This window comes from Takifugu flavidus, chromosome 3 (assembly GCF_003711565.1).
Source record: "Takifugu flavidus isolate HTHZ2018 chromosome 3, ASM371156v2, whole genome shotgun sequence".
Lineage (NCBI taxonomy): Eukaryota > Metazoa > Chordata > Actinopteri > Tetraodontiformes > Tetraodontidae > Takifugu > Takifugu flavidus.
In genome coordinates this window covers 1073098-1083656 of record NC_079522.1, presented here as the reverse complement: position 1 = coordinate 1083656, position 10559 = coordinate 1073098, and the positions used below count along the sequence as shown (strand labels likewise).

The 10559-nt window shown below is 49.7% G+C and overlaps 3 protein-coding genes and 1 long non-coding RNA gene across 6 annotated transcripts; 2 read left to right on the top strand and 2 right to left on the bottom strand.

Annotated features, from left to right (window-relative positions):
- The first annotated feature begins 7 nt into the window (after positions 1–7).
- On the top strand, positions 8–1550 carry LOC130522759 (transmembrane protein 272-like). Of its 2 annotated transcripts, none has more exons than XM_057027452.1 (5): positions 8–136; positions 618–697; positions 775–825; positions 881–1087; positions 1219–1550. In XM_057027452.1, the coding sequence occupies exons 2-5, from the start codon at positions 634–636 to the stop codon at positions 1401–1403; spliced, it is 507 nt and encodes a 168-aa protein (XP_056883432.1). In that variant the 5' UTR covers positions 8–136; positions 618–633; the 3' UTR covers positions 1404–1550. The 2 variants fall into 2 exon arrangements, with proteins under 2 accessions (XP_056883432.1, XP_056883433.1); XM_057027453.1 differs by lacking the exon at positions 8–136 and adding an exon at positions 252–308.
- A 192-nt stretch (positions 1551–1742) lies between these two features.
- LOC130522757 (transmembrane protein 272-like) lies at positions 1743–5384 on the top strand. Of its 2 annotated transcripts, none has more exons than XM_057027450.1 (6): positions 1743–1968; positions 2262–2407; positions 4161–4268; positions 4346–4396; positions 4459–4665; positions 4907–5384. In XM_057027450.1, the coding sequence occupies exons 3-6, from the start codon at positions 4205–4207 to the stop codon at positions 5104–5106; spliced, it is 522 nt and encodes a 173-aa protein (XP_056883430.1). In that variant the 5' UTR covers positions 1743–1968; positions 2262–2407; positions 4161–4204; the 3' UTR covers positions 5107–5384. The 2 variants fall into 2 exon arrangements, with proteins under 2 accessions (XP_056883430.1, XP_056883431.1); XM_057027451.1 differs by having other exon boundaries at positions 1959–2101.
- LOC130522760 (uncharacterized) lies at positions 2241–2979 on the bottom strand. Its single transcript, XR_008949696.1, has 2 exons — positions 2669–2979; positions 2241–2463 (listed from the first exon to the last, which is right to left on the bottom strand). It is a non-coding gene; the product is annotated as an uncharacterized LOC130522760 (long non-coding RNA).
- A 228-nt stretch (positions 5385–5612) lies between the features above and the next one.
- Positions 5613–10361, bottom strand: pcolceb (procollagen C-endopeptidase enhancer b). The gene is made up of 9 exons (XM_057027446.1): positions 10202–10361; positions 9207–9315; positions 8192–8450; positions 7913–8037; positions 7206–7342; positions 6491–7128; positions 6328–6408; positions 6076–6243; positions 5613–5994 (listed from the first exon to the last, which is right to left on the bottom strand). Exons 1-9 carry the CDS (start codon positions 10285–10287, stop codon positions 5864–5866), a joined length of 1734 nt encoding a protein of 577 aa, XP_056883426.1. The 5' UTR covers positions 10288–10361; the 3' UTR covers positions 5613–5863.
- Between the last annotated feature and the right edge of the window lie 198 nt (positions 10362–10559).

Genomic DNA, 10559 nt, shown 5'->3' with positions numbered 1-10559 from the left:
TAATAAAGGCGGTTATTGCCCATATTGTTGAGTAAGTCAGGGCGGGCGGGGCTCACCGTGAGCCCCAAACTGGCTCCTGCAGCCGGGGCGACGCCTGGCAGCCCTCCACGGTCCCCTCCCGCCGAACCGCACTCAGGTAGTCAAAACACGACTTTTCACTGACCGAACATCACCAGGGTGTGATTTTATTCTGTTGAAGTCATTTCATTGTTTATTAGGGGAACAAAAAACAACTTTTAACGTCGCCTGACTGGAAAAGCGAATTTTGAAGAGGTTTATTTGATGTGTCGGATCGCTTCCGATTAACGGTGAAACTGAAACTTAGAATTCACGACTGACTGTCAGCGTTTGGTGCAGGATTTTTAACTTCTGTTAGCATGCCACAGGTGTTGGCTGCGCGAATTATTCCTTGTCGTTTTTGTATCATCTACAGAAAGCGCACAAATATTATGATTTCAATTTTTTACGGAATATCGTGTTTAAATCACTTTGTGTTTCCCACAATGCAACGCTGGCAAAAATGTTGCCACCTTTTTTTAAGTTGTGTTTCACCTGTTTTTGACACATTTGGCTCCAGTGAACAAACAAACGTGTATTTGCTCTTGTGTACACTCCAGGTCCTCTTCCTCCATCATGTTGAATATTCGGCTGCTTCAACGCGTCAGGAACCCGCTTCAACCCCCTACCCGGATCCTAGGTCAGATCGGGTCACCGGATCTGTCCCCGGAGCGTCTGTGCTGCCAGACATTAACCTCTGCTCTTATTTCCCCTCAGTGTGTTCCAAGGTCGCCCTCTGCATCATGCCCGTCACTCAAATCGCCATTGGTGAGTAAATGAGTGTAAAGAAGTCTTTACTTTTTTATAACACTGTCTCTTAAAGGTGCGGTCCACCTGGACGACTGTCCCCGGGAACCCTACATCCCCATCTATCTGATCGTGTCGGGGGTCTTCAGCCTGGCCCTGGCGCTGCTGTCCTGCCTGCCGTGCTCCCGTCAGGCCAACGACGAGCCCACCAACCCCCTCAGTCGGGTCTGCACCGCCTGGAACTCTCTGACCACCTTCTTCCTGTTCTGCTGGTTCGTAGTAGGTGAGTTCCTCTACTGTCGGAACCCGGGGTCAACTGTGGCGCGCCGCAGTACCACAGGAACTACAACGTACCCGAAACAGAACTCTTTAAACCGAAAATCCATTAGAGTGAGTGAAACTGGGTTTCTCCAGGGTACGTGTGGATCTACTCCATTTACGAGCCCAACTACAACAAGACCGCGACCGCCGTGGATCCGTACTGTGACAGGACGCTGTACCTGTTTGCCCTCGGGACCACGGCCCTGGTCTTCATCCTGCTGGGTCTCGTCTGTGTTGTTGGCTGCTGTGTCCTGGTCTGTTTGTGGCTGCTGGTTTGAGCCGATCGCGACGATGTAAAGAGGCGATTTCACCCATCTCAGGACAAACAAACAGAGTTCTACACATTAAGTGTTGAGCTAATTATTCCTTTACATGCTAAGCTTGATGCACTTCACCAGACAATAAATCTCTGCATTTATCAGGAATTCTGCTGTTCAACCTCCTTTGACCACTATAATTTTTGTGTTAATAGCACATAACTGATTAATTACAAACACCTGAATATATAAACATGCTCATTAAGTTACTTCAGCATGTTTAAAACTAAAAATTTAATATATTCAGGTGTTAAATTAATTACATATGGGGGATCCTTAATGGATTGTTAGCCTGTTAGCATTATTCCTTTAAATGGGAAATAAAAATATCACACAAATGCTAATGGTGGCTAATGTCAGCCCGCATTAGCAACCTGCGTTAACGCAACAATAATAATTCCAGATGCAGGATTATCGCACGTATCCATGGAAACCAGAAGCCTTTTCCCGCCTTGTCTCCCAGAAGTGGGCGGGGCCACCTCCAGAGGCACACCTGATCCTTATCTGTTCCTCCAAACCTGCGCAGGTGATTCAGGAGTTCGCCTTTTGGAATGAATCCCTTTGAAAATCCGGTTTGATGCACCGAAACCTGGTTAGATTAAGATTAACAAAGATTTAGGAGATGAGAGGCAACATTCCGAGAGTTTTAGAAATGTTCGGTGAGCTCCGTTTATCTTTGTTCCATCGTTACTTTCGCTTTAAGTTTACATTTGTTTTCCTTGACCATCTTTTCCTCTTTTTTCAGCTTGTTTCTTTAAGACGAGACCTTTTCCTTCATAGATCAACTATCAAATTCGGTGTTTGTTGTATTTTATTTAGAACAGAACTCTGGTATTTGTGGATTCTTGTCTGAATCCGCAGCCGGAACGTGTCTGAGAATGGCTTGTGCGCATGCGCGCCGCTGAAGGGGGTCAAGGTGCGGCTGTCAGCAGCTCCACGGTACCAGCAGGCGAAGCAGCTCTCAGGTAAACACACGACTTTTCACTAACGGAATCACCCAACTGTGATTTTATGTGCGAATCTGTCGGCCAGAGTTAATAAAAACAGGTTCTTTTGATGTCGCCTGAGGGAGGGAAAGCGAAATAAAAATAGCAGCGGGAGTTTAATCTGCTATCTGACCGCATTCGGTTAACATGTGACTGAAGTCAGACTGAAACTTCTAACTCACAATATCCGCGTTTCGGATGGTTTTGAGCAGTTGGGAGAGTTGTTTCCAATCGCCGTACCTGTAGTGTTGGTCCGACTGGACTTACTGGGAATGCTGTCAAACTTCTTTCCCTGTCGCTTTTTAAAAAACAAAAAACAAACTTCATCTGCATCGAGGAGTCAACGTGAAAACTCAACCAGTGTGAGATTTACACGGAACGGCGCGTTTTAAATCACGTTAATAAGCAGCCGCGTCCAAATTTACCACAATTTTCTGTCGTTTTGGTTTAAACGCAGAATTCGAAGCAGTGGCGGAAAACAGCGCCCCCGGCGCTCCCAGTGGCCACTCGCGGTAGTGCAGACACATCACATTCTACACAAGTATTTTTCCCCAAAGGTAGAAAGAGACCGACAGAAGCCCTAAAGGCTGAAGTCTGAGGGGGTGAAAGGTGAATGCGTGATCAAAGACCTGCAGGCTTCTGTCTCCAAACCTGTTCTACAAACCACCCCGTGTTCTTTTCCAAGCCTCAGAAGATGCTTTTAATTCCACGTGACGTCAGTGTTGCAGTGTATTAGCCATGGAGTGGTTGAACTGACGTCGTGTTATTACACTTCCATGACTAACACCCCCCTCCCTCCCCAGCAAAGAGCTTCTCAGAGCTAGTTCTGTTATTGATGATGGTAAAAAGAGGAATAAAGTGTATTTGTTTCGCACTTTTCAGCCCAGAAAGGCAAACGGTGATTCACATCTAAACTGAAACGAACATTAAAACATTCAACAGGATTTCTGACCTTTTGGAAGTCATTTACGTTGCATTTGTTTCAACTTCCAGCTGTTCGCCTTGATTCAGATTAAAATTCAGTTTTATTGTCACAATATAAAACACAACTTGCAATTTAATAGTGACTGTAAAAGGGGAAAAATGGGTGAGGGCAAATTAAAACTGAGAGCAGCAAAAGATGTGAAAAATAGCAATGAAAAGAAAATCAGGTGATATTTTGCCTATAAATGCGATGTTGCCACTTCAGTGTTGCTCGTCACGGGACATTTAGCTGCAGATAGTGAAGCATCGTGTTATAACACAGGAAGTCATGTGTGATTGTGGTGATTCACAAAAAGTGAGGAAATCAGCTGTCTTTTTCCTTCAACGTCTCAATATCCTGTAAATATAAACGATTTTGAGGGCTCGCACCATCTGACTCCTCGGAATCGCACCCAAATGCATCACTGGTTGCTGTTAGCATGTGACTAATTGATTCCCGTGACGCTAATAACACGGGTTTTGTCCACGGACGTTTCTGATCGATCGTTCCCTCGTGAACGTGCGTCTTTCGTTGTGTCTAAACGTCAAAGGGAAGAAAAACGTTATTCGGCTTCCTCGACGTGAATAGGCGGCCATCTTGGTATCGTAGGGGTCCGATGTTTTGCCCCCCCCATCATATCTGACCTTTGAGGCGTTTCCAGTTGCATCCTGTGCAGCCAAAACAAGTTTTCACCTGTGTTATTGACACATTTGGCTCCTGCAAAGACAAACGTGTATTTGAACCTGTTTGCTCTTGTTTTCGCTCCAGTTCGGTCCTCCTCCTCCTCCTCCTGCGCCTCCTCCGCCTTCATCATGTCCAATACTGCTCTGCTTCAACGCATCAGGGACCCGCCTCAACCCCCGACCCCGATCCTAGGTCAGATCGGGTCACTGGATCTGTCTCTGGAGCGTCTGTGCTGCCAGACATTAACCTCTGCTCTTATTTCCCCTCAGTGTGTTCCAAGGTCGCCCTCTGCATCATGCCGGTCGCTCAAATCGCCATTGGTGAGTAAATGAGTGTAAAGAAGTCTTTACTTGTTCCTTTTTTATAACACTGTCTCTTAAAGGTGCGGTCTACCTGAACAACTGTCCCCGGGAACCCCACATCCCCATCTATCTGATCGTGTTGGGGGTCTTCACCCTGGCCCTGGCGCTGCTGTCCTGCCTGCCGTGCTCCCGTCAGGTCAACGACGAGCCCACCAACCCCCTCAGTCGGGTCTGCACCGCCTGGAACTCTCTGACCACCTTGTTCCTGTTCTGCTGGTTCGTAGCAGGTGAGTTCCTCTGCTGTCGGAACCCGGGGTCAACTGTGGCGCGCTGCAGTACCACAGGAACGCCACTAGATGGCGACAAAGGCCCCAAGATTGCGCTCTTAAATTTAAAAATCATCCGTGAGAGGCAGCAGGAAGTCCATTAAATTAAGTCAAATAACGCAAGACTGAGGGTTGCGGGTTTCTCAGAGTTCCTGCCGCTCCGAAACAAAACAGATGAGTGAGTGAAACTGGGTTTCTCCAGGGAACGTGTGGATCTACTCCATTTACCAGCCCAACTACGACAAGACCGCCGCGGATCCGTACTGCGACAGGACGCTGTACCTGTTTGCGTTCTGGACCACCACCTTGGTCTACATCCTGCTGGGTTTCTTCTTTGTTGGTGGCTGCTGTGTCCTGGTCTGTTGCTGCCTGCTGGGTCGAGCCGATCCCGACGACGTGTAGAGTCGATTTCAGGATAAACAGACACTGATCTACTGAGCTAATCATCCTTCACATGCTAACCATGACGCACTTTACCAGACAATAAATCTCTGCATTTATCAGGAATTCTGCCGTTTAACATCATTTGACGTTGTAATTTTTGTTATACGCTATTAATATCAATGAAATATATAAACATGCTCATTAATTTACTTTAGAATGTTTAAAGCCAAATATGTAATATATCCAAGTGTTTGTAATTAATCAGGTTTGGAGAGAAAAATAAAAATTAAACTGGCTTGTTTAGCAGGGCAGTGTTGTTCTTTTGACTGTGAAAGTAAAATAAGACACTCATGCTAATGGTGGCTAATGTTAAAGCAAATAATACGTAACAAATATTGTGTGACCAATATGACTTCTAAATAATTTGATTAGGTGTCAATTCAAAAATATATTTAACTACTGCTAGTAAGTAGCCATTTGATAGGATTGGTAAAATGTGATAGTTTTTAGTAATCTAAGGCAGATAATTTTAACGTGCCCTGACCTTTAATTTTATTGTCTTGACAAATGTTCTTCAGCTCAGCTAAGGATGCTAATGCTATGTTCTATATGGATAAAATGATAAAACAAGACCTGACATTTTTTTTGATAATAGAAATATAATTTACATACAAAATATAATACTTGTGTCAAATGCTAACACTTAGCTGTGTTTTGCACTTGATGTAAATTACAAGTGGGAGAGTCGGAGACGTGCCGACCGATCCGGGTGGTGTCAGCAAGCTTTGCGGGAGAGGAGAGCTAGCGCTTTGGCGTGGATGGGTTTATAGAGGAGTGTGAAGCTGGACGGGCTGAGGACACCGTTGCCCCGGGCGTCCACGTTTCCCATCAACACGTAGTTCAGGCCTGGAGACAAACAGGAAGCGTCGGGACAGTGAAATATAACATCACATCGTCTGCGTACGAGGAGCGAGGGTGGTTCTGTACCTTTGGTGAGGCCAGGACATCTCTTACAGGTGGAGGTCAGGGTGATGGACGCGGCCGGTCCTGACCTGGTGACGTTCAGGCGTCCTTCTTTATAAGCCTTGATTAACGACACCTCCACTTTGGCCGAACTCGGACCAGGAAGTAGAGCCGTGACCTTACCAGTAATGACTGGAGGACGGAGGGAAAAGGGAGATGACAAATATGAGAAGTTGTGTCGGAAGCGGGCGGAAGCCTGGCGTGGACGCGGCTCACCGAAGTCATGAGGGCAGAACGAGGACTGAAGAGTTCCTGTCCTCTTGCAGGGTTGTTTGCACAGTGGGCTCCCTGGTAAAGCTGTGGGGACACAAGCGTCACGTGTGGATCAAGACTGCACCCGGCTGTCGGCAGACGGTGGGTTGTTCTTATCTCCACTCACGTTTCTTGCTCACGACCGGCTTCTTTGTCACGGTCTTCTTTGTTCCGGGCTTGAGGGTCACTTTAGGCTTCAGCTTGGCTTTGACCGTTGGTTTGACTCCGCTCCTGGATGTCGGCTTTGCTGGTTTGGGCCGAGGTTTTGAAGTGGGTTTGGGCTTTGGTGCAGGTTTGCGTGTGGGTTTGGGCTTCATTCTCGGCCTGAGTGTGGGTTTAGCTACCTTTGGTTTGGGCGTGGGTTTAGCAACTGGTCTAACTCGAGGTTTAGGTGTTGGTTTGGTTGGTTTTTTCACAGGTGTCTTCCGTGTTGGCTTAGCCGGTTTCGGTTTAGCTGTGGGTTTAACTGCTGGTTTCTTGGTAGGTTTGCGTGGTGGAGGCTTCACAGGTGTCTTCACCTGTGGTTTTTTGGTTGGTTTCAGGGTAGATTTGGGTTTCGGCTTGGGTTTTGGAATCGGTTTGATGGGCTTGTTTGGTCTGTGTGGCATCGATGTGGTCTGCGGTCCATAAATGAAGTCACCTGTGCTAGTCGGTGCCCGGGCTCCACGGGGCACACTGGAATAGTGAGCCATGAATCCATCGGAAGTGATGCTGAGGTCGGAGACAAACTGGACGAGGAGCTGGTTCCCCTTTGTCACGATAACTCTGTGGAGGCGGCGAGATGTCAGAACGACGTTTGGGACAAGTTCTTTGAGAAGCAACACAGATGGTGGCGACCCTACCCTGGCGCCCGGTCGCCGCAGAACTTCCCAATCCGGCGGGAGTTATCGTTCTCCCCTCCGTTAAACAGCGCCACGTAGTCGTACCGGCAGTACGTGTCGGGCTCCAGGTCCAGCTTCTCGAACTTCACCTCGATCACCTGGGCAACGATGAAAAACCACAACCGGAGATTCGATATTAGTGCTGAGACAAACATCGCCGGCTGGTTTCTCCCAGACTGCAGCGCAGAACTTAACACACAGAAGGTCATTTAGTCCCTCACTCGCTCTCACTTCCTCTTTCCATAGCTACCATCTCCTGGAGCGTCTGGTCACGCCTCCAGGGGCTCAAAGAAGTCTTTCATTTGACCTTCAGACACACAAACACAGCTGCACCGTGGTCCTGGAGGGCCACAGTTCCTCCAGACCGGTACTTTCATACCGGCTTCTACAAAATTTCGAGAGCCGCAAATTACATCACCAGAATGAATTTGTGGAGTTCTAGAGGTCGTTTGGTGCAACCGCACCGCCGACTGTCGTTGTGGGACCGTTTTTCACACTTCGATAAGTGTTTCTCTCAAACGCTCGAGGGGTCAGCTTGTTTAGCTCGCTGGCTAGCGTAGCTGGAGGTTAACGTGCGGCTCTCGGAAGTCGGTTTCAGGCTACCGAGACACCAGAACAAGTTGGTTGAAGGTTCAGGTACCAGTATGGAAACAGCTTCAGTGGCTTACGTTGTTGGGTTCCACGGAGATGTGCCAGGAGCAGCTGATGCCTGCTGGGTAATTGGAGTTGGGCCAGTTTGGTGTCTTGACAGAACCGTGTGCTTTGGTCAGCCGTCCACCACAGAACTGGTCCTCTGTAGAAACAGGAAAATTGCTGCTGCGCTTCATTTTTACCTGTTCTCCCCCACAGGAACTTGATGAGGAACCATCAGAGGAGCTTTGAACTCCTCTGATGGCCTCTGGAACCTTTTAGTTCCAAACAAAACACCAAAGCAGAAGGCAAAGAACCTTCCATATGTGGCTTTCCAGCGCTGAAGTAGGCCAGAAATCCTCTTCCTCCGGTGGCTTCATCCGACACCATCTCCAGCATCATGGTGTTGGAGGTAGAGATTAGAGCCCCGGGCCGGAACGTCCCGCAGAACCGGCCCAGCTTCTGCACCAAGCGGGAGTGTCCGTTGTAGACGTCCAGGTAGTCGTAGCGGCAGGTGGGGTCGGCCTCCAGGTCGAAGAGGCGGAAGGATATCATGACCACGTGGCTTTCTGGGACCTGCATGAGGACAACAGGTCTTTGTTCAGAGCTGAGCCACATTTCTGAGCCATTTTGAGCAAAACCCACAAGTGAACGGTGTGAACGCGATGCTAAAGGTCCCGTCAAAAATAGGAGAGTTGGTGGTGCGATGCTGCTTTTGTTGCCCTGGTCAGTTTGGTCTGACCGATAAAATTACTCGCCAGACACCAGCTATGTGGCCCCTTTTCACCCTGGCCCCACAAAGAACCGCCCGCCACAAATTACCACGGCAACGCCAGGGTTCTGATCCCACTCAGCTTTATTTATAATGCGTCTCTTCCAGTCAAAGTTGTCTCGAGGTGCCGAACAATAACCCAAAGCCTGACATGACCATATTGGGGGGTGGGGCTAAAGGGGAGGGAGATGCTGGCACGCTTAATGAGCATCGCCTGGAGCCACAGGTGCTGGCTGCTGTTAGCGTGCCACAGGTGCTGGCTGCTGTTAGCATGCCACAGGTGTTGGCTGCTGTTAGCATGCCACAGGTGTGGCTGCTGTTAGCATGCCACAGGTGCTGGCTGCTGTTAGCATGCCACAGGTGTTGGCTGCTGTTAGCATGCCACAGGTGTTCAGCGTGTTGGCTAACGGAGGTCTCGTCGGCAAAACTGTCCGAATCTTTGAAAGTGAAGTGATTTGCACAGTTCCGATGAAAGGTTCTGACCTAAAACAGCGTCAGAGTTTTAACCCCCCCCCCCCAAAAAAGGGGGCGTGGCTTCATTGCAGGCAGGTGATACTCACGGTGATGTACCAGGTGCATTTACTGTTGGGTTTGTAGGGAGTCGGGAAGCCTTCACTGGCCACGATGCCGGAGTCTGTGACCAGGTGGCCTCCGCATTCGAAGGTGGGCCTGAAACAAGAATCACACCAGCTTCAGCACCTCAAGGCGACGGGTCTGAACCCCCCCCCCCCCGACACACACACACACACACACACACACACACACACACACACACACACACACAGCTTCACAGAGAACCGCAGTGACACAGTCCGTCTCTGTTCTCCAGATCCTGGGGAGGTTCCTGCAGGCTCCTTAAACTGGGTCCAGCCCGCCCAGCAGCCACCGTACAGTGCGTGCGCTGTTGCGGTTCCTCTGCACGCCGGCCGTGCTCGCCGCGACCCGTCTCACGCGTGGTGGCCTTGAGCGACACACACACACACACACACACACACACACACACACACACCCGCTCTTTCACAGGGAGATAAACACAGATCCGATCAGCCTCCCGGGCCCCAAACTCGTTAATTTTGACGTTGACTGAGTCAGATTCACTCTTTCGTTGAGCGTGGCGTAGCGCACGTGCTCATTATGGTCTATTTTTGCACCGTTGCGACACAGGCCGCAATTGAATCCCAAAGTCAGCGGCGTCCCTTCGCCTGACCCGTCAGGGGCTCAACGGTCCACAGGACCGTTCTAAAGCCTCTGAGTGGGGCGGTTCCCCCCCAAAAAGAGAGAAAATAAACCCGCTTGAAGCTTTCAAAGGGTTGAAAGTCGATTAAACGCGAGGTGTTCAAAGGAACGCTGTGATTTTCGGTGTTTACGGAGCCACATCTCGATCAACCCTGCTACCAGGGGCGGGGCCCTGCACACATAGTCGTTAATGTGGACAGATGTGGGTGTTAATGGGCCGCGCCACATGTGCACATGCAGGGAGCAGAAAACAGACGTACGAGAGGAACGTCGACGGCGCCAAAGTTCCGCTTTCCCGCCTCGAAAAGTCCAAACTTACCTGCTGTAGTTGGTCTGAGCCTGAGCCGCGGTCCATCTCAGCCGGAGCGCCGCCAGAACGCACAAGATCCACACCCTGACCTCCATCCCGCCGGTCTCCGAGGTCGGGAAAGACGTGGAGGAGAAGAGGAGCCTGGAGCGAGGAGGGAGAAATGGAGGGCTGGGAGGAAAAGGGGGAGGGCAGAGAGGAGGGAAGCGGTGGGGTGAGACGTCTGATAGGTGAAGAGGGTAAACGGCGCTAGGCTGACCTCCAGCCAAAATAAACGCGTGCACAGCTCCCGGGACAGGGCCCTTATGTCCCGGCTCCGTGTCGATCAGGGAGTTGCGCAACGTCTGGGGAACGTGTTGCTGCAGGTGTG